The sequence below is a fragment of the Pieris napi genome, chromosome 11 (genome assembly GCF_905475465.1).
Source record: "Pieris napi chromosome 11, ilPieNapi1.2, whole genome shotgun sequence".
In the NCBI taxonomy this organism is placed as follows: Eukaryota; Metazoa; Arthropoda; class Insecta; order Lepidoptera; family Pieridae; genus Pieris; species Pieris napi.
The window spans coordinates 12,610,478-12,633,150 of NC_062244.1; the positions used below are offsets into that span (position 1 = coordinate 12,610,478).

General features: G+C 32.1%; 1 protein-coding gene across 6 annotated transcripts in view; it reads right to left on the reverse strand.

Moving 5' to 3' along the window:
- The window catches only part of LOC125054183 (extensin-like), a 44,805-nt gene that overhangs the window by 11,799 nt on the left and 10,333 nt on the right, over positions 1 to 22,673 (reverse strand). For 2 of the 6 annotated variants that reach the window (XM_047655937.1, XM_047655929.1), the window contains exon 2: positions 14,247 to 14,319. The exons of 1 other annotated variant lie outside the window; for it this stretch is intronic. Coding sequence is in view for 4 of the 5 variants with exons in the window: in XM_047655929.1 (XP_047511885.1) it covers positions 14,247 to 14,319 (73 nt within the window). In the remaining variant the exon portion in view is untranslated. Of the gene's footprint in view, positions 1 to 8,925; positions 9,248 to 14,246; positions 14,320 to 18,812; positions 19,135 to 22,673 lie in introns of those variants that run through there. 3 more of the 6 variants (XM_047655932.1, XM_047655930.1, XM_047655934.1) reach the window with 3 other exon arrangements.

The window sequence follows — 22,673 nt, forward strand, 5'->3', positions numbered from 1 at the left end:
AGTATACACGTTTTTACACTATAGAAAAAGCCTGAAATGGTCAATTATGACAAATTTTAGTTTTCGTATATCAATATTAATTAAGTTGAAGGTTAAGGCTCCAATTTCCGGTTATGACTACGTTAATAAATATTTGGATTTAAATCGTATACACAAGCTAAAAGACAATAAATTAATGGCTGAAACAAGTTGCACGCAAATCAATGCCAAATCACGTACTCTTTTAGATATAATTATTGTTACGTCTACTTATTTGTACTTTGCTACAATATGCAGTCCCATTTTTAATACGAACATAAATTTGCCAAAAGCCAGGTTAGAATTTTTGGTTGACTAGCTTTCGTTTGCATTATAAAAGTTTCTGTTACGTACTTTCCTTGCACAAGTTTTCCAATTAGTGATATACCGTTGAGATTACTATCTAGTATGGTCCTATGTTTACTGCCATTTACGTTTAGAAGGACAGTACAACTTTGTATTCGAACGCAACTGTACCGACATTCTGATGTTTTATTTATATGCCATATTCTTGATAGGCAGATAAATAGCTTTTTCTTCAGATCCCACTTTATTAATGAAGGTTGGCTATTAACAACTTGAATTGCCGGGTATTTTGTATCTGGTCTTGTACCTTCCGCAAATCAAAGGATGTAATTAATTAAAATATTTTATCAAAAATAGCTTCGTATTGGCATCGGCTTCCGCGTGGATGGAAATAGCTTTGTAGTAACTATATGTGCTAATACGCGAGACACCTTCAATTTCTAGAGCTCAATCTATTTCTAGCGGTGTTAATGACTTCACACTGTAGAAATACAAATAAATAAACGTGACATTTAGGTCATTCAAATATAATTTTATAATTTCCTTTACACATCCCAAACCTAACCTTACTACACATCAAAGAAAGTGAATGAAAATATCGGATGCAACACAAGTGCCTGCTCATAGGATTGCTGGAGCGCAGTCGCCCACATTCGTTTTCTTTCACATTTTTCGTACCTACGCACTAACCGGCAATCGAACCCGATCGCCCAAACGCACTTTTACGAAATCTAATGAAGCTTAGGCAAAGTCATGTAATACCTAATTAAAACGCGGTATAATAGCGTAAGTTAACAATATTCGACCCTCTCGAAGTCCATATTGATCCTGAACAGTCCGTGGCTATTCATCATAAACATACATTGCGACGGTTTAGATTCCCGAGGTGAAAAATCGCAGTGCGGTGGTCGCTGCTCTAACATACAATTTATTATAAAGCAACGCATTATCATATTGACGTGAATATAAATAAAATGCCTTAATTGATAGCGTGCCTCGTCTGGTATGGAAACAGAAAGCGATCGTTTAGAATTAATTATTCAGAATATGATTGTATCACATACGGAATACGAAATTTGTTTTCGATGACATTGTGTCCTTTATCTTGTTTATTTGCTAATTTTTTTTGACCAATGTCAAAAAAGGCATGCTCTTTAAGTGTGTGTGAATCAAAATGTTTATATTTTATTAATTTATTTCTATATAACAGTAGAGTTAAGTTAAGTTACCGCTGCACATGGACACTCACATTACCAAGGCTCGCCAGTGCGTTGCCGGCCTTGTATGAAAAGGTACGCTTTTTCTTGAATGGACCTAAGTCGAATTGATTCGGGTATATTTCAGGGGGCAACTGGTTCCACATAGTTTGATGTCACAAGAAGTTTGGCTTAAAAAATCATTGCATTACAAAATTAGTATGTATTGGAAAATTCATATTACACTACTTGTAATAGTATCTACATTCTACATACTATTACTATAAATTAAATAACAATATCATAATGCCATATGAAAGGACTTTTTTTATGCGTTAAAAACTTGAATGCATATAAAAAATAGAACTCAATTTTAATTTAAGCTAAAGCCTTATCATGTAAAAATTCGTAAAACATCAAAGTTGTCCAGATCCGAAAGTCCAAAGATCCCCTTCATACTCTTAATGAGTTCTGGTACTTTCTTTGTAAAAATCCCGAGGGTAATAATTACGATCATACAATAGAAGCAGCAGCCCATAAAATTGACATTTTAAATATTACAACGTACAGAATCCACGAAATCAGCCTTCACAACGAAAATAGGTTTCCTTTACGTAACATATTTAAACTATGTACGGCCGAATGTTTATATTTTGGGTGGGTTGTGCATCTGTTGCCTAGTTATTTGGATCATGAATGAACACGCGAAGCTAATGGAAAGATAGTGCGAACAATCTCTATACTTTAGCTACGTTTTAATTAAATATAACAAATCGTATCTATCAATAATATTTTATATTCATCTACAATATTTCTACAAATTAAAATCGACAAACGTTTTCGCCACTACACATAGAATAACGTATGCCGAAACATAAAAACACGATTAAAATATTTTGTTAGATATCTCTGCTTACGTCAATGATTGATTCACTTTATGAGTGGAATAATGAGTAGGCTCTACGTGGGCTGACCTGAATCGCGATCAATTAACTTGAAGACACCACGGAAACGTTACAACCAATCTCTTACGTTATTTAATATGACACCATGTGATAACTTATTCTTATTCAGCAAATTCCTTAAGTTATACAAACATTAATTGCGTAGTAATATTAGTTCTCTTTTAAAGAACAGTGACATTCACATTAGGAATACAAGAAAAAAGGGAAAACGTTTCCAGCCATCTTACATGTTGCAGAAAATAAATACTTAATTTATGGGCCTAAGTATACGCTGCTATAACATGATTCCTAATGAAATATTAGAACTGCCTTTAAACAGATTCATAACACATATTAAAAAAATATTAATGTGTAAAGGTTAAGGTACTACACAGTTAATGACGGACAGAAGACAAAAACGGGTGGCAATAGTTCTAGTTATATTGTTATAATTTGTTTTTTTTATCTTTGAAGTGTTGTGAATATGTGTGTAATGGTGAATGTGGTCAATCACAAAACAGATTTTTTTATTTTTTATTTATGTAACTTTAATGACGTTTTGGTTTATGACATTTTCCTTTGAATAATTGTAATGTAGAGGGAGGGTAAAACTTGCTGAGTTTCTTGCCCGTTCTTCTCAGAACTAGGCCTTCTGGTAGTTTTGCGAACGGATGGCGTAGTCTTGCTCTTTCGCGAATTTTGTAAACGTTTTTGACATTCAAAGCATGAAGCATTAAGACGCATCTAAACTGAATAAACGTATTTTGATTGATTGATTAAAAATGTGAGCCACATGAAGTACTATTAATATACCACATGATTAAAGAAGGGTTCGGACTCGATTTGTCCTAGGCATTGTGGACTAAACTTACGCACTCATTAGGTCCGTTGTGCGTATAGTCCTATCTAACAAACCCAGCCTAGCTCCTTCCAGAGGTCACCAGGGCACAGGCTTCACGAAGCGACCTCACTGCTCCGAGGATTTCTGTTCGTTCGCATTCCAGGACTACGTGGGTGACTGATTCCTCTGCGCTGAAACAGCCTCTTCTCAAGGGACTGTCTGTCCCATTGTCTTTTTAGTAGGCATTTTACTATACCACCAAAATCATTTTGAGTTATCAAATTACATCCTCATATACAGAGCTTAAACTTGATCCAACTCTGAGACGTGTGGTAAAAGGAATTAATATATAAAATCACTATTATACACATGGTAAGACGTAACCCGTTGAAATGATTATTTTAGGCGCTCAAGAATAATGGAGCATATTAATAAAAAGTTTCGCTCCCCAGATCAACATTATCAATGACAGTTTTTAGGTCATATACCCAAAACGAAAACACACATGGATAACGTCGCCTTCGGGTTTATTTTGTATAATTATAGAAACGAATATTTTATTACGGAGTTGGTAGATATAAATAAAATTTTAATGAATCCAAAACCATTTCAGGTTGGTATGATTTTTACGTACCTATATAAGCAAGTGTTGTCTCTACCACCACAAGGTAAAAACTACCCGAAATAGGCCGCCATATTCATGTTACAATCAATTCGCTAGCTCTTCTTTTTAACAAAAATCAGGGAATGAATGAAAGCTTACACCCTCCCAAACGTTAGGTCAACAATGTGAAAGGTTACAATTGTTGTCGTGATACTAATGGTCGAATATTGGACGACCAATTAGCTTTTAGAAGCGTATTAACAAAGGAAAATTAATGTTATGTGCGATAAATAACAAAAACTTCAGGTATTTGTCATACATGCTATGGTATTTACTGCGCACTTTTGAGTATATGCAAATATATTTTATCTTAAAATGAACTCCAACGTTACAAGGTTACGGCTGCACGGAACTTTATACATACAAACTCAAAAACTATTTCCAGACAATGAGGGATTCTTACCAGCGTACCCTTCGTCAGTACATCTTCAGTTTATCAAAAGTCAAAATCATTAATTCATATAGGTAACACAATGTACACTTATGAACGTAAAAAAAAATATATATGGAATACTTCTAATTTTACATTTACTGCCAGTTCTCATACCAAGGGCGTAGAACGGAAGAGAAGAACAGGCAATAAACTCTCCGCCTCTCTTATCATATTAATATACTCAAATAAATAGACATTAAGAGGTTTATAAATGAATTTTATTAAAAACACCTAGAAATATTCCATAGTGACGACAATCTTTCAACAAATTTGATGGTATCATAGTCCATTGTACCGAATTTATTTCAATCACCGAAAATCACTAACAATTAAAGTATGAACACGCTATGACCGCATATTTATTCAGTATTTATTGTTAAAACTTTATTTTCGAAATTAATTAAACAATAATTATAATGACCGTTGTAACTGCTTCTTCGAAATAATATCTCTTACGAAATCTCTACCTACACCCTACATATGACTTTCTCTGGTTAGTGAAATCGGGTGCGTCATTCTATACAATACATATTACTCATTGTTTATATCAATTTATACTTCTATAACAAAATATAACCAACGACGTACGAGTATGACAAAGTTTTAAGTAGCACCAACTAACATAAATAATAATGCGTTTTTAAGAAATACTTAATGATTGTACATTTATATCGTTTTAGTCGCAATAAATCCTAGTCACGAGCAACAAAACCATAACAAATGAATTTTCTCAGTGACGTTGTCTTACACTTGAGTACTTAATTCCTTAAACCAATTCGTTTCCGTTATGTACCATCAGCAAATATATAACAATTCTATAAAGGCGAACCCTTTTCTATCGCTACCACTATATTAATGACATGTTCATTGTTCATTGTGCTTTTCTCACTCTTCATATAGTCTAAAAATACTGTTCTGCATATTCAAAAAATTCTCTTTGGTTAGGGGACGCGACCTTTTCCCCTAACATAGGTAATAATATGCTTACCCCCTAAGCACCATCTTGCGGGCCGCGTGCAACCCAGCGACCCGCGCGACATTTTGATATAGGTTTTTAGGTCGCGAAATATAGAAAATAAAACTGTTATTAAACAAATGAACTCACAAAAAGACTTGGTGTGTCCAATCTTAAAAAAAGGTCTTTGGTTTGTAAACTGCTTTTGCTGATAGTATATGAGAGTTGTATGAAAACGTGAATTTAAATCAATATGTTTATGCATAACCCACGTGCGAAGACATTATCGTGAATATTACAAGATATATTATATATTATTTAAATTATTTGTTAATTGTTGTTACACTCGGATATCACCGAGTTGACTGCGTGAACTTAGTAATGATAACAAAATCCAAGATACCTATGGGCAGAAATTGCTTCGGTAAACAAAGTAGTGGCATTGATATTTTCTCTTGTTCGCAATAAACTTTTCACACAAGCATCGACAATTCAATCAAACATAATCCTTACTTATTATAAAAAAAAACCGACCAGCCGATAATATATTAATGATATTTAATTGCGATAAACTCAAAATATACTAAAGAAGGTTTAGCTGTATTCTATTTAGTTTTATATAAATAGACAAACTATAACGGTTATTGTTGAGACGCAAAAAAATCTCGCCAAAATACACGCGAGCTAAGCTGGGGGAATAAAGCTAAATATATCCTTATTACGATATTACAAACCTGTCCTGGAAATTGATAATTCTGTAAACAAAGCTAATAACGTGTAATTAAAACTATTAATGTCACATAATGATAAAAATTATACCCCTCATAAAGAAAAACCATTAAACGCTATCTTTCATTACTCATGCTACAAAATTACGAAAAAATATGTGAAAAGGATGACTCTTTCGAAGTTAACTGTCTTAGCCTGCGCAAATAAAAATGAATTTATATTTTCAACAATCAATACTTAAAGTATTCGCAGGACGGCGACTTGTAAGGTTGGTACGTATATAGTGTTGTGGTTGGGTGTTACAAAGATATACGTTTATGTGAAGACAAACATACTTTCATATTTTACATTGAGCTTCATAAATGGGATATCCGATAGTAATATTCACTGTATAGTTGTATATATATATTATTGAGATGGTCGTTGTGAATAGATTAGCGATAAGCACCTAATTGATGTGTTATGCTGGTTCTGGAATAATTTATGCTTAACACCTTTGTACATGCAACAGTAAATAAAGATGTTTACAATCATATATTTTACGTCACATTTAAAAAGATTTCCTAGCCATAAAATGTTTTATCCTACACTTATCAAGCTCCAAAGCAATTTATTAAACAAAATCCGTAGAATCTGTCGGTATTTAGTAACATAGATTTAACAGATCCAAATACCACTACGATGTGGTCATATGCCAAATGGAATTTTTTATTTGTAAAACAAAATCTGTTAGTTTTTTTAATTTCCTTACAATTGTCTATTAAATATCTATTTATAACTCATTTTTAATAAAAAAGAATTGCAATAGCATTTTGTTATATAAAGGAATTTGATTTAATTTAATACGAAGTGAAGGCCAAGAAAGAATAATATTTAATTAACAATTTCATAACAGACTTGATAATTCAACTCGTGGTAATTGGTTATAAAACATTGGTTTCCTTAAATATGAATGCACCGTTTTTTGAAGCAAGTTTAGGTTTAGGGTTTTAGTTAAGATTATTTAGGCATCACAGCTGATAAAAGAAAAGTTAACGAAACACGAGATACGAAAATTTGTCTTTCCTAAGTTTAGGAAAAACTTTTAATAACTTTTCAATGTTAGTATTTCCGTAACAATCAATTGAATGGCTAGCATTCATAATTTAAAAAGATTCCCAGCATTGGGACCGCCAAACGAATAACCCATTGAAATACGGCATTGAGTGGTTACCTTACGTCAAATATATGCGAATGTCTATCAAGGTCATTGAAAGTGGTAAAGAAAAAATCGGAAAATTAGAGACGCATGGAAAAGTTTACAACTTTCATCGCAGAAGACAAGGAGTAGGTCAGAATAATAACTGTTATAATAATTTCACTTTTCGCAAACCGAAATTTCCTCAAATTCACATACCAAAGAGGTGTTTATTATAAATATAACTTTTATAGGTCGCTCTCTATTTTATATAATAAATAAAATATATATTACAGTTAAAGCAATATAATAGGTTTTCTCTTTGTATGTTTGTATGTTAACCGTTCATACTAAAAAAATTACAAGTTTTCCTGATAAATTATCATATCAGTGAGTATAGGGAAGAACATTTGATATTTACCAAATCAATATTCTAAAAGAAGAAGCTCTATATATATATATTATATATGAGTAGAATCTCTATATTAAATGCAATTGAAGAAAATCTAAAAGCCAGTTTATATACTCAATTCAAAGAAAAGCATTCCGAAAACTAATAAAGTGAAATTTTGTCTTTTTAATTTATTTTAATCAAAAATTGAACAGCAGTTAACTGTAAATGATTTTAAATTTGGAAAATTACCAGTTTTTTTACAAACTGCGTCACAAAACAATAGCAAGTTAATTGAAAATGTCATACTGATAATTACAAAACACATTTGGTGCCGAAGGCTGTTTCTAGAATTCCTTTTATTATCTTAATATACGTAGATATTGGCGACTTTGCCTACGTATTTTAATATTATTCGATTATAATTTGTTTTGTTAAGTTTTAGCATTAATTTAATACATATGTTTTATACATGTAAAACTAATCATATTTAATTATATCGAGTCCCGTAAAATTGGTTTTGTTCATTTAAAAAAAGTAGTACACAAACAGGCATATTTTCTACTTATACTAATAAATATTATTGTCATTTTAATTTCTATAGTCAAGAATAAATAAAAAAAAACCGTCAGCTAAGTTGACAATATAAAAAAATATAAACATGCCGTTAGGTTTTTGATTACCTACCCTCAACAATTTGCAATAATTATTCAGCGATTAAACAGAAATTGCAAAACCTGTATAAGTCTTTGTGGGAAACAGAATATTGCAATTCTTATTGGATTACTGCTTCGTCGTTGTGTGGCAAGAGTGTCAAGGTGCGATATGTAATATGATGCATTCACATAGAAAATTATACCTTTTCTTCAATTATAGAACTTTAATCGTGAGGCGGATATAAGCGTTTCCATTCATGATGTTGGTGACCCTGACTGCTGAAACGCGGAACCACAATCTCTTCGGTAAAAGCTTCTTACGATTCTAAATAGACAATACCATATTGTTTTCTATACATTACAAATTTTGTACTACTTCAAACGGATTCAAAACGCTTAAAAAAGCCAACTAGTTTTTGTCGGTATGCAAATGTATGTAGCTGAATTAAAACACATTCGTATAGATTATAACATTTCAGCAAGTCTTCTGATAATTTATAATTGTAACGTAAAACTCAAGGTAAACTACAAAAAGTCCGTTAATGACGTACACAAGCAGAAGTTGGGGCAACCTTATAGGTAATGTAAAAGTTAAAAGACCTCGACGTATCTCACCTGCGCCACACGAGTTCTTCCAGAAGTCGTAAAATTTGCTGCACGAACACATCGTAACACTTTCCACTTAGTATTTTTAAACTTCACGAAAGTTTTTGCCAGTTAGGAACTTGCGGTGTATGTAAACATGACAGTAACGGCTCAGACCGCGGCCGCTTTACCGTTGGAGCGTAGAAAGCGAGGAGTGTCTGTGGTCTGGTCAGTCATCGTACCGGTCAGTACGACGAGGACGGAAGATCGCGACAAGGTAGTATTATAATGATAGGAACAACGGCAACGTGTTTACGACACGGGCGCCCTCCAGCGACTGCAGAACGCCGATGACGATCGCTGGCTCGCCGCGAAAATTACAAACACAATCTTTGATTGAATGTAACCAGAGGGAAATGGACAAATTTCAGTGCTATAATAAGATGATATTACTGTTGATACCGACGGCACGTCGACGATATATTAAATTGAATATTTGATGTGCGTGAAATTACAAATTGAGGACCGTCGCGAGCTAGTCGTTCGTTTATCATGGCGTCTTCTACTTTATATTTGAATAAAATAGATACAATTTAACCTTTCGAATGCCTCATTCGCCTGGACTACTCTAGAAAAAACTTCGGCATATAAGCTTGCTTCAAGTACATCCGTCTAGGCATTGAAAAATTCATTAAGAAATAGAAGTTGGGAACAAAAATTACTATAACACACGACTGTTTGAAAATATGTAACCTTCAAATTATTTTTGAATTATCTGCAAATATTAATCAAACGATTAGATTATTTTAGATATTTTGCGTATTTAAGATTGTCCAATCATACTTAACGGTAAAAATTAGAAAATCTTAACGATTTCCTTGAGCAAAGATTTTAAACTCGAGGTCAGGGCATTAAAGTGTGTTAATGTTAATTTGTGATGGATGTTTTTGTTCTTGTACGAATCTTAAAGTTCTTTGTATATATTGCCGGAAGACTCAAAATTTTATTTAAATTATAAATTCAATAAATATCGGGCAGCCAAAATGTTACAACCAAATAAAACATTATAAAAAAACGAACGTAATAAAATCGACAGAATTAGAAAAAAGTAGTATAGTCGCGGCATGAACTTTAAGTTTTAAAAAGAATTCGCAAAAAGCATATTTAAAATACAATCAATGTCATTTTCATTCGGGCATTGAACTTTGCAAAAGATCGTTGAAGGTCCCTGGTCTGCTTCAGTGCTGCACTCTTTAAAAGGCTTATTCGAGTTTAAATAATATTTACTAATTTCAAATAAAAGAGTTTATTTTGTTTAAATCGGAGAAATAAGTGGTTCAAGTTTTTTTTTATGGAAAGTCCATTTATCGAGAAGAAATATATCATCACGACTAAATTAACGCAAAGTAAAACGCGGGACAAAACTGGTTAAACATAAAATAATAAAAAACAGTATTCAAATGAAAACTCCCACGACTGTTTACGATTTTAAAGTTTTCAATGACTGTACATATTATAAGTAAGTATATCCGAACCAATTTGACTTAGGGTTATTCAAGGAAAGGGCGTACCAATTCCTAAAATGCCGGAGACGCACTTGCGGGCACGGCAATGTAAGTGTCCATAGGCGGCGGTATCACTTAATAACAGATGAGCCTCCTGCCCATTTAATTTATGTTACATTTGCAAATAAACAGACATAGTAAGTTCATAAAATAAGTATTCTATTGTTAATTACAAACTGCATAGCAATTGGTACATTCAGAAAAGTGTAATTCAATAAAACATATAGTTCAAGAAGCTACATGTTCGAATCGGTGGTACTGCACATGAATGAGCATTTTACATGTAACACTATCTACGGGAATCCATACAAAACTTCCGCTTGATTTTTCTGCCAAATTTGCTAAGAGTTGGGCATTTTGTTATAAAACAAATTGACAAATACATTATGAAACGATTACGTCGATTTCCGTCAATATAGATAAGGAAAACTGTGTAATAAGTACTTTGAAAAGATATTTCATTGCTTTGCAGGCAATATGTAAAATGAGGTAAGAGGCGAAAAATACGGTCAAGTAATTAACAATAATAGAAGATACCTAGTAGTCGTATACCTCTTCGGCATCTTTTATTCCGGTTCCAGTACTATAATTTATCATATATATTATATATTAATTATTGCCGTTCATAACTATGCCGAACAATAAATAGCCTATATCTATAAAATATGATATTACGAGGGTAGATTCCTAATCATAATCGCACTACCCTCAGACGTTATTATATTACTTATCGCAAGTAACATTGTATATGTCCTTATATATTTCGTAAATAAAAACGCTACAAGACATTCTTTTATTATTTAAGGCTTTTAGTACGTTTATGAATTAAGTTGTATATAAAAAAATAATATTTATTCAAAATTCTTTATATATTAACGCATTAAGGCAAAAGTAAATCAGGACGAGGCGAAACCTTCATCGATCTTTATATAAATAAGGCTTTACAAGATGTCTAAATATACACGGAAACGGAAACCATTATCTACGCTTGCAGTAGTTGTCTTCACTACGATTCACCTGCTAGTTGCTACCAATAGATTACCTTTTAATAAGAACCATGACTTTGTCTGCAAAATTAGGCTATACGTTCTTGTATATTGAACCTGTAATATGGCTTATAAGAAGGTTTTTATATATTCATTGCTTTATATATTTTTATAATGCACAAAGATTTCAAATAATCTTGTTTTCGTTACTGAACGTCTTGTAGTCTCTGCCCTGTTCCAAGAGACTACTCGACAGTCAAACATTTTTTTTTAGATTTCTCATCATATGCACATAACTGCTACGCAAGGCTTTTAGTTTGATGGCTTTTTGTTTGTTTTTAACCATAATGAAAATAAGAAAGATTCGATCTCTATGACCCGAAAATCACAAAAAAACTATTCAACGTTATTCAATATTCACGTTGGCTTTTATCAACGATCTAGCCTTTTAAATTTAACCTTACGTTAAATAATCGGTCAACCGTTCATAAGAAATACGATTTTGATCTAGTTTTATAACATGAATTTCCTGACCGTGCCTTTAGGTTTTAAACAGCCTTCCACCGTTTGCAAAAGGTGTACAGAATTAGCACCAGCCCCCGGGTTTACTCAAAATAGCCAGAGAGATGTAGGCTTGTGTCAGTTGTCAACCCAATTTACAATCCTGCTAAATGTTATCCGCTCCAATTGTTTCGTGAAGCCTTAAAAATATTATAATAATGAGTATTTAACATACTTCCGTGACTTCTGCGTTGAACAAAAAATAAAGTACACGGAATATTTAAAACCAGCTCGGCTTAAGCATCAATTAACTCCACTTATATATTAACCACACTAATCATTATTACCGCTATTAAAATAACATCTGTCTCTGTGTTAAATTGTATTTACGTTTTGATGGAAAGCAACAGTTCTGTGGTACAGTGATAGACGTAAATTTATAGGATTACAATTAGCGCCTGATAAAATTTACTTTGCAAATCTAGATTTTGCGTCACGTCATATGCGATTCTTTGTACATTTTGATTAGAGTCAGTATACTCAAAGTATTTCTAGTACACACTCTCCGAAAGTATTAATTAGATTTTATACTTTTATTACTAATAATAATAATAATATTAACAAAACTAATAATAATAATATTCTCAAGTGACGCCAATAGTTCACATACTCTTACAATAGATACAATAACAGTTGACGTTGTAGCACATTCCCTAATGGAACGTGCGGGTGGATTTGCTTGAATGGCGTTAAAACATTTAGTAGAAACCCGCTAATAAGTTAAATACGTATCTTGGCAGAAGCCGGTGAGATTCAAGGCCAGCATAACATAAGGTATAAAATTATCCAATCGTCAATTATAGACCGGGAAGTGTTTCGTGTGACGTAGGCGATACACCTTACGAATAAATGACGCATTTATTATTCTATACAAATAATTAAACAATATACGATATGTATTTTAAGTAGTATTGACAAACCGAATTCAATGATTGCATATGGCATAGCGCATACATATATATTGAACTGACATGGCTCTATTTTTAAGCTGTCTTTGTAACTATCTCAGTGGGTCATGGGGCAAACACATTCCCACCCATGCCATATTTTAAGTAGTTGAGTTTAATGTGCATTCAAATTGAAATATTTTTAACGGGAAGCGAACCCAATGCACACATAAATTAATACAAAATTTTTTCTTGTTATATCGACTTAGGAAAAAACTTCAAGGACTCATCAACTGGTTTGATTTGTTAGTCTTATACTAATTAAGGAAATGTCAATCGTTTATGGAAGAATGCGTGTCACCAAGTAATTAAAAAAAATTATGACTAAACTGCACATGGGGGTTCCTGTAGCAGTTTGATATTACATTAAAACTATTTACTTCTTTAGTAGTCATGTACTAAGTATACAAAGCTTTTAGTATAGAGTAGAGCACAGTTAGAGTAAAAAATACTATTCTTTATAATCTTTAAGGGGTGATTATAATATTTTTTTAAATTAGGTTTTCTTCAAAAACTGAAATTTAGAAAGAGAAATAGTAGAAAAAAATTTGAATGAGAAAGAAAGAGATACAACGTAAAAATAATTTAATTTATGTAATAATAATAAAATAAAAATGTGTTTATTCATTATAAGGACATATGCATTACAATGTGTAAGATGTGGAAACCCTTTGAAGTAACAAGTAACTCTTTCATAACAAACTTAATTATAAATTCCTTAAAATATATTTATATATAATTTAATTACATCTTTTATTATATTCATTTTTGTTTTTGATTTTTTAACTGTTATCGACACGCCTGACTGCGTGAGTGAGTGTGTGGGTGTATGTTAGCGAATGAGTAAGTGTGCGGGTGCAAATGTGTGAGTGAGTAAGTCAGTGAGTGAATGAATAAAGTGTGTAACTAGTAACTATATAGTAGGTCTCAGAAGCATCTCAAACACTGCGTAAGGTGTGTTCATAAGCCAGTCCTTCGTCGTATTTTTAGATTGTAGACGGTGAGCGGTAGATATTAAACAGCCTATTTTTAATCATATAGTCTGCTTGCGTATTGCGTACATATGCGTATATATTTGTTAGTGTATGGTACATATTATATCAAACGCGAACAGAAGCCGCCTTCGCAATAGTATCTTATGCCTATTATAACGACACCCTTAGCTTAGTCATAAGGCAAATCCATGATTAACAATTAAGTTGTCCCTCGAGTGACCTAGTGATAACAATGTTATTGCTACTAAACTTTATGGGCTCTGACATTGTGGGGTATTGTAAAAATATGTGACCTACCTAGCTGGCAGACGTTCACGTGTGCTGTAGGTTCATTGTGACTGTCATACCTCCTTAGTTGACTCTCACTTACCTGAAAGGAAAGAAAAGTTCAATCAATAAAATTATATAGTTACATTTATCTCACATCGAGGCGTAGAACGGACGAGAAGAACTGGCAAGAAACTCTTTACCAGTTTTTATTAAATATGCATATGAAATATGACTGTTTTACCATGTAATAATGTCACCATAAATGTGTTTAGATTTACACTTTCTGTTTTTACACGATGTGTTTAGAATACAAACACTTGTTGGCACTTTTACCTGTGCCTTGGGAATAATTTTTTTTTTGAAATTTCCTTATTAATTGAAAAATGTATTTCTAAAAGACGTTAGTTATTTACGAATAGGTATACATTTTAAAGCATTTTAGAGCAGTGTTGGCCTAGTGGCTTCAGCGCGCGACTCTCATCCCTGAGGTCGTAGGTCCGATCTTGACTTTCTGTCTATGTGCGCATCTAAAGGGCAACGGTGTGTGTCAGGCATATGAGGCTGATCACCTCCTTGTCTATTAGATTTACAATTGATCATGAAACAGATACAGAAATCTCAGGCCCATACCTAAAAAGGTTTATTTTGTATTATTCATTTTAAAAGAAAATATTTTATTAAAATTTTAAATTACACTTTACGGAAGTTTACAGTTTTCCTAGAAACCGGTGAAGCGAAACGGCAAATTAAAGACTTTAAATAGGAAAACGAAAATGTTATGATTTCCTAAGAAATAATAAAAAGATGATTCTAGCAATGTTACATGCATAATTAAAAAAATAAATCGTATATTTTCGACTATGGACACGCCCCAAAATTATTTATATGTTCAATTAACATACGTGTTAATCTAGTTATCATACATATTAAATCGTATTTTAAGTAAAACTTCGTGATTATATCTTTATGAAATCGTAGACTAAAAATCATGAAAGATTTCCACAGAAGATATTTTTGAGCGTAACTCATGGCACTTTATAGTAATTCGTATTTTTAGATGTATGTATATGTTATTTATAAAAATAAATTGCTGTTCGTTTGTCTTACGAGAATGGCTGGACCGATTTGGCTATATAATTGAAATATTAGTTCAGAGAAGGTTTAAACGGGGAAATAAAAACTGTTCTTAGCTGGGAAACATTTGATTGTCTTTTGTGTATTTAAAGTAAAAAATTGTCACGTGGTTGTAATTGTCAACTAAACTTCTAATTGAAATAAGTTCAGTTGTTAAGTTTTAAACACAATTTTGGTAATTTTTCTTTCAATATACACAATTAACAGCTCGTCCAGTAAAAGAGAGAAGAAAAGGAGAAATCTATCCAAAAACAAGAAATCTGTATTTGAGTGATCCGGCGCAGGTTTTTCTCGTTTGCGGTGAAGCCTAGACACGATCTGAACAGGGTTTTGCTTTAACTTCGATGTAATTACATTCTATTATATACATAGTTACTAGCGTATTTTTTTTGTTTATCTATTCGCTAATAAATGTCTCTTCATGTGCAAATATAATTATGAGTTAGATAACAACTGATAATAATTAGTTTACATAAAGCCTCAATGCAAATATAGGTACTATTGCCTTTTATCGTCTGACTTTACGCAGTTAATGTTTTGTTTTTTTAACAACCAATATTGGTAATTGTCTTAAAGGTTTCTTATAAAAAATAATATTAGGATAGGTTCTATAAGAAACCCACAGTCGTTGCAATTGAAAGTTAATTAAATAATGAGCGTCTAGTAAATCGTGTCTATAAAATTATGTTCGAATGAATAACACAGAAAAAGCCATAAAATTAATTGTTTTATAGGTAACATATTACTAATGTAGTCTTCAATTACTTCCAATCGAATATTTATAAATAATGTATTTTAAATAAGTGTTTAACCACTGCAAGGGAGAACAGTTTTAAAATCTTTAAAACTAAATAATATAAGCCAAATGACACTGGATTCTATAAAATGTGATAAGTATTGTAAGACGGTGGTTGTAGTATTCATATTCTAAAAAGGACATATTGTTGTCAAAGAAAATAGCATTTTCCTCATTCATTAGTACTTAAAAGGCTCATATGACAAACGCGAGGCAATGCAAAACGTGAGTTATAATTACATTTCAAGATTTGTACCGAGTGTATTATATGAAACTGTCGCAAACAAAGATTGAAATTGAATTCGTAGCTCGTGCGGGCGATTCAATTAAAACAGCTGCACTGATATTTGAACTAACAGGACTGTGCCAGACAAAAAATCTTTGTTAAAATATGAAAAACTCCATTACATATTTGATAAGAGCAATTCATACGTTTCGTATGCCTAGTATAGCAATTATTAAAAGGTTTTATCCAAACATATAACGCACATTATGAAAGAAAAATTTATACTATTCTTTACATATGATTTAAAGATTTCAAAAAATTATAGCTATACGATAAGGAATTAACATACAGTGGACAACAGGAGCCCAACCTCATGTTATGTGCTGGTTGCTACTCGTGGATACTCACTTTCTTAAATAGGTCACGAATGCGGAGCCGGCCTTTTAGGAATCGGCTGTAAAATTTAATATCCAAGAGTAACATTACCTCTCGATTTTTTGTAAAGCAGCTAGTGTCAAATTATCGTCTACTCTATTTGCCTTTCCGATGCTGTTGCGTACTAAAATTTGCAGGCGTTTATAATATGCAAAATCAGGAATTAATTAGTACTGCAATATTGGCATTCTTATTCAGTGACCTGCAGTGGACGATGACCCCAATAACCTCCACTCAATTTCACTATGTCACTTCAGGGTACGCTGGCTACCGAATCGATATTCAAAGTAGCCCTTTGTTCGTAGTTCTAAATAACGCAATCTTAATTTTATTCATGCCTCTACGAAGCTTATAAAGGGAATTTTATATAAAAACTTATTAGGACGCGAGCTGGGCCAAGTGTACAAGTACTGTGGACAAGTTTTTGAACTTAGACAATGATAAGAAGCTTTGTCATTTTTGTAATTAAATTGTCATTTCAACAAAATGGGGCGAACTGCTTTAATTGGACACGACGTCTATTTTCTGCGATAATATACGTTGAGTAATTATCATTACCAAAAATATATACATTTTATGCCTATAATTATAATGAGTTTGAGGGAAATAAGTTTTTACATACTTACGTGCTACAAATTAAGTAAAGGTGTAACTATAAAATAAAATAACAGTATCTGGTACAGGACAAGACAATGGAGAGGGGCCACAAGAAGAAGATAGAGTTCCCTTTAATCTGGATTCTTATCTTTTATGTATAGTCGATACGTTAATTTATGTTTACAAGGATGAGTTTTCCAGTTAATTTGGCGTTATCAGACACAAGTTCATTGACTCATTTCGCAGGGAGATGACGCTGTGGTCACGTCTAGCGGGTAATCACCTGTTCACCAGATAAACATTAAATAAACAATACACCATTGTTATGACTGATTATACCTTTTACCTATAAAAATTAAAATTGATGGACAACTAAGCTTAATAATAAGTAAGAAGTCGAATTTATATTAAAAAAGACAGTGAAATTGAAATTACGTAAATTATATATATAGTTTTGCGTTTATATGTGTTATAGGATTGCAGTAATTAAAGAAAGCCAAAGCTAATATTATGTTCTTAGTTAAGTATTTTCTTTTAGACCTTATGTGAATTCAATTTTTAAGACAAATTTAGTTAAATATGTTGTATAATGTTTTTAACTGATTTAAAGACTAGAATATAAGGTTCACTTGTAACTTGTTAATGTTCAGTATATTTAAAGTCTAATATAATAATAATATCAGAATGTGATTAATCCGAAGGTCAAAGTATAAAAACAAACGAGTAATATACATTCGCGCAAGTAAAACAAAAACTAGTAAATTTATATAACGTAATTCCCCAATACGGTGTTGCAGAGGCCTTTCTAAAATTATCTTTAATCGATACATCCTTTCTCTAGTTTCCCGTTTCGTCTAGACGAGGCGCTTCACTATTAAAAATATTGCTTCAAATCAAATTAAATTGTGCCTAACAACCTTATTATATCTAAAGTAACGTATTTATTTACGCAAAAGCTTTAAAACATTATTAATTTGTATTCAATATTTAAAATTGTTAATGTGTATAACATGTGGTATAACACTATTAAAGTTAAGAAGCCTAAATTGAACAAGTCGAAAATGTTTTTCCCCTAAGCACAATGTCGAAATTCTCTGTATTTACCATTGGTGATCAGTATTTGTGAATCATTGTTACTTTCAAGATATTAATTCTAGAAAAAGAATGAACACATCAATTTAGAACAAAACAATTAACTGTGGTTACGTAAAATTATTAAGACATCTTAAAAAAAATATTTCATTTAGCTCGCATAAAAAAAAGTTATATGTTATCAATTGTCTATTTACATTCTTATGGTCATAAGTACGAATATGTAAGCGAACATATGTATTATTTTCATATTAGTACAAGGTTTACGATCAGATATATTATCGTGATTATAGCATTGAACTTGACCGTTTACCATCGATCTGTCTGTCTGTTAGCGTGTCTTCTTCATCCCACCAGGGTTGCTCCTGAACCCTTCGCGACCGTTGGTAATTCCCTGGATAATATTGAAACTCCATTGCACAAACTTATAAGCACACACAGCACATCTCACTCGAGGTTAATTGTATACTGATCAATACTAAGTACGGTTAAATAAAATAAAGCGATTCATGTTGCGCGTGAGCAGTGAAAACGGGAAACTTGCGTTCATATCGGTGTATTTTTTAATAATGTAACCTAGTAAGTGTAGCCTTGGTTGAGATAACATTTGAACTGGTATTGCGGTGAGATCGGCAAACATTATAAGACTCTTCTGCAAATACTTTGAGACGCTAGAGAACTTATTACACTGACTGTCAACGTCAAGATATTTTCAATCTGTAGTAGATCTGTGGTTTAAAAACGTGAGAAGGTGATATGCGTCCGAAGATAATAAATTAAACAATATAGAATATTGCATGTTTCGTAGTATTTTTAGATATCCAATGATATATTATACATATTTGTAAATAAATATAATATGATATACAGTTGAGTGAAAAACAAAGTATTAAAATAGGCGCTAATTATTAAAATAATTTTAACTTGTTTGTTTATTTTAAAGATATTCGTTTAACATCCACCGACTAATAAAATAAGCAACCTTTGGACACCAAACTTGTATTCATATTTACTCATACAATAAACCTTAACATATACAAACATGATACGTCAAAAGATCTCGATTTATTTAAATGAGATAAAAAATATACGATAACTTAGAACAACAGCAAAATTGTGTTGAGGCCATTATTGTTAGTCAAACAAACCATATTTTATATTTAATCCTTCATAATATGGTATTTTATAAAATAAAAATAAAATAAATCAGTGGAGCTACAACCTTTTTTAGGTCTGGGCCTCAGATTTCTGTATATGTTTCATGATCATTTGGCAAGTAGGTGATCAGCCTCCTGTGCCTGACACACGCCGTCGACTTTTTGGGCCTAAGGCAAACCGGTTTCCTGACGATGTTTTCCTTCACCGTTGGAGCGATTGTTAAATGCGCACATAGACAGAAAGTCCATTGGTGCACAGCCGGGGATCGAATCAACGACCTCAAGGATGAGAGTCGCACGCTGAGCTGAGGCCAACACTGCTCATTCAACATTGTTCAAAATACTCGAGCGATTTAAGACAAAAAATGTCTAAGTATGTATAGAATCTGGCGAGTTGAACTACAGGAAGACTAGACAATTTTATTATCAAATACGTTTATATACCTAGATTGTTGTGCTGTAAAGTAAAACAAAAAACACCGTAAACTTTATAAAGTAAAACGGAGCACTAAATGTGTCATTAAACTTTGCATGGATATATTTTAATATATAATTATTTAAAACAGTTCGCGATTGTTAAAATATTTTTATTGTTATTCCCACGATAAACTTCGTCCATTAAAAATAGCCATTGGTACAGTTTAACTAAATTTAGTTAATAAGGGATCCAAAAGGGTATCGTATACGCAACATCTGCGATAGAAAATTGGAAATTGGAGGACGAAAAATTGACTACTACGCAATTTTAATCTTAGTAAAAAATTTGAAATGATCCAACATCTTAAACGACTGTAATTATTAATGTACTAAATGAATTATTAAATATCTATTTCATTCTTCGAAATCAGCTATATATTATGAACATTATATACGTATCAGATATCAGAGATTTTAATATATTGTTCTAAGACTCTGAAAGAGTTATTAAACTTTACTTTTGTGTTTACGCAAATCTGCAAAGCCTTTATCAGAGAGGGCATTCAACTGTCCTTTAATCTAACTTGTAACTAGGTCATCTTTAATTATGACTCTTGTGATTATAGGTATTTTTTGTTTTACAAGCTTAAGATCTGATTTTGTTATAAAAATATACGTACAAAAAGCTTGGATCGCGCCAATAGTTTCTCACAATTTACAAATATAAATTCCTATAATTTTGAGAGATTCAAAATTCGTATTTTTATAAACATGTCATCAAAACAATATCGAGTTATGTAAATAATGTAATTTATTCAGATTAAATAACAATAATAACTTCTTTATTTCAGATTATCATATTTAGTTTTAGTTGGGAGTTTGATTCAATTCGATCTTAGTTGCTAGTATTGTTTAGTAAACTAAACAAAAAGACCATTTAAGGACCTGTCCTATCGCTAAACTCCAAAAAAGTACATTGTTTCTTTCCATTTTTCGTCATCGTTTCTTGAAGTAGGGCGAATGGAAAAAATATATGGTGGAGTTGAGTAGTTTATGTATCCATTTTGAAAGATCGATACACGATTTAAATAACTTCGCTCGATAGAAAAAAATCCAAAATTAACAATTTTTAACACTTTGAATTCATTTTATGACAAAAATGTATATAGAACATTATTTTGAAATTTACACGATATATTTAATCGCAAGCCAAGTAATCCATTTCAGAAAAAAAAATGATAAAATTACATTAATTTAATGATTTACATAACTAATTGTTATTACGGGCCGACGCGACGCGCCTCTGCGCACCGCAGTCCACCCCGAGACACTGACACAGCAATTCGTGCTGAGATAGGGCCCTAACATATGCGTCTTCTTTGTGAACACATTCAGGATACCATTGGTGGTATGCCTAACACGATGCTAAAAGGCATTATAACCGTCAGTTCGGGTCTCGGCAAACATACCTGACGCCCTGCAAGGCCAATAGCAACCTAAACGTGTTGTTATACTGAATACGGCGCGTATTCAACGCCTTCTGGGTAAAACGGGCCCGTAGGCTGGACGAATAAACCAGTGGCGGATTTACCAGCAGGCTGAGTAGGCTAGAGCCTAGGGCGGCATATTTTTGTGGCGACAAATTTGGGATTTTTTTTCTGCTACCTCAGAAATCAAAAATATTTCTGTATGACGGTTTTTTAATTTCTTTTTTTCTAATATCTTACAGATAGAAGTCTTTAACAAATTTTGCCGATGACTTTCCCCTCTGACTTATCATTGTTCATTCGGTGTAGCAAACTTCCATATTCTAGAGTAAAACAGCTAGTTCAATTCAATTCAATAATCATTTAATCATATAGGTAACACAATGTACACTTATGATCGTCAAAAAAAAGAAATGGATATGTATAACTATGTATTTTGTATACGCCACTGAGTAAAAATTATAGAATCCTATATTTTATTCACATTCAAGTATTAGAAGTAAAAGTTTAAAACGATAAGTTAACCTATTTACTACTAATAACTTAGCTATATTTAGATGACATCAACTTACATACAGATACAATCAAAAATATATCAAATATTAGAATTCAAATTAGTTTGAATGCATTAAATATCAATCATAATCATCATCATTCTATCGGGCTATCGAGATCGGATACTAGCTATTAAGGTATCGTTTTGGTAATTATGTAATTAATAAGTATAATATAAACGTATATTTTTAATTTGCTTATTAAGTTTAAACAAACAGATAACACGAAACAAGAAACAAATTAATACTACTATATTATACTGTATTTATATATATGTTGATTATATAAAGGGGCTACAACCAATATATCACAAGTGAGATTTTTATGCAAGAACCCTAGGGCCTAGGGTTCTTGCATAAACAAGACTTGCCCAACTTGCCCTAGGCGTTTAGTTAGGCTAACTAAACGCCTAGGGCCAGGCGTTTATTGTTGAAAAAACTATTGCCCTATTCCTTACCCAAATACATTGAAAATCTAGTTTTTTGTAATATATTTCTATCATATATATAGTATATAATTGTAGAATTGTTACTCTCATTTTTACTAAGGTATTAAAAA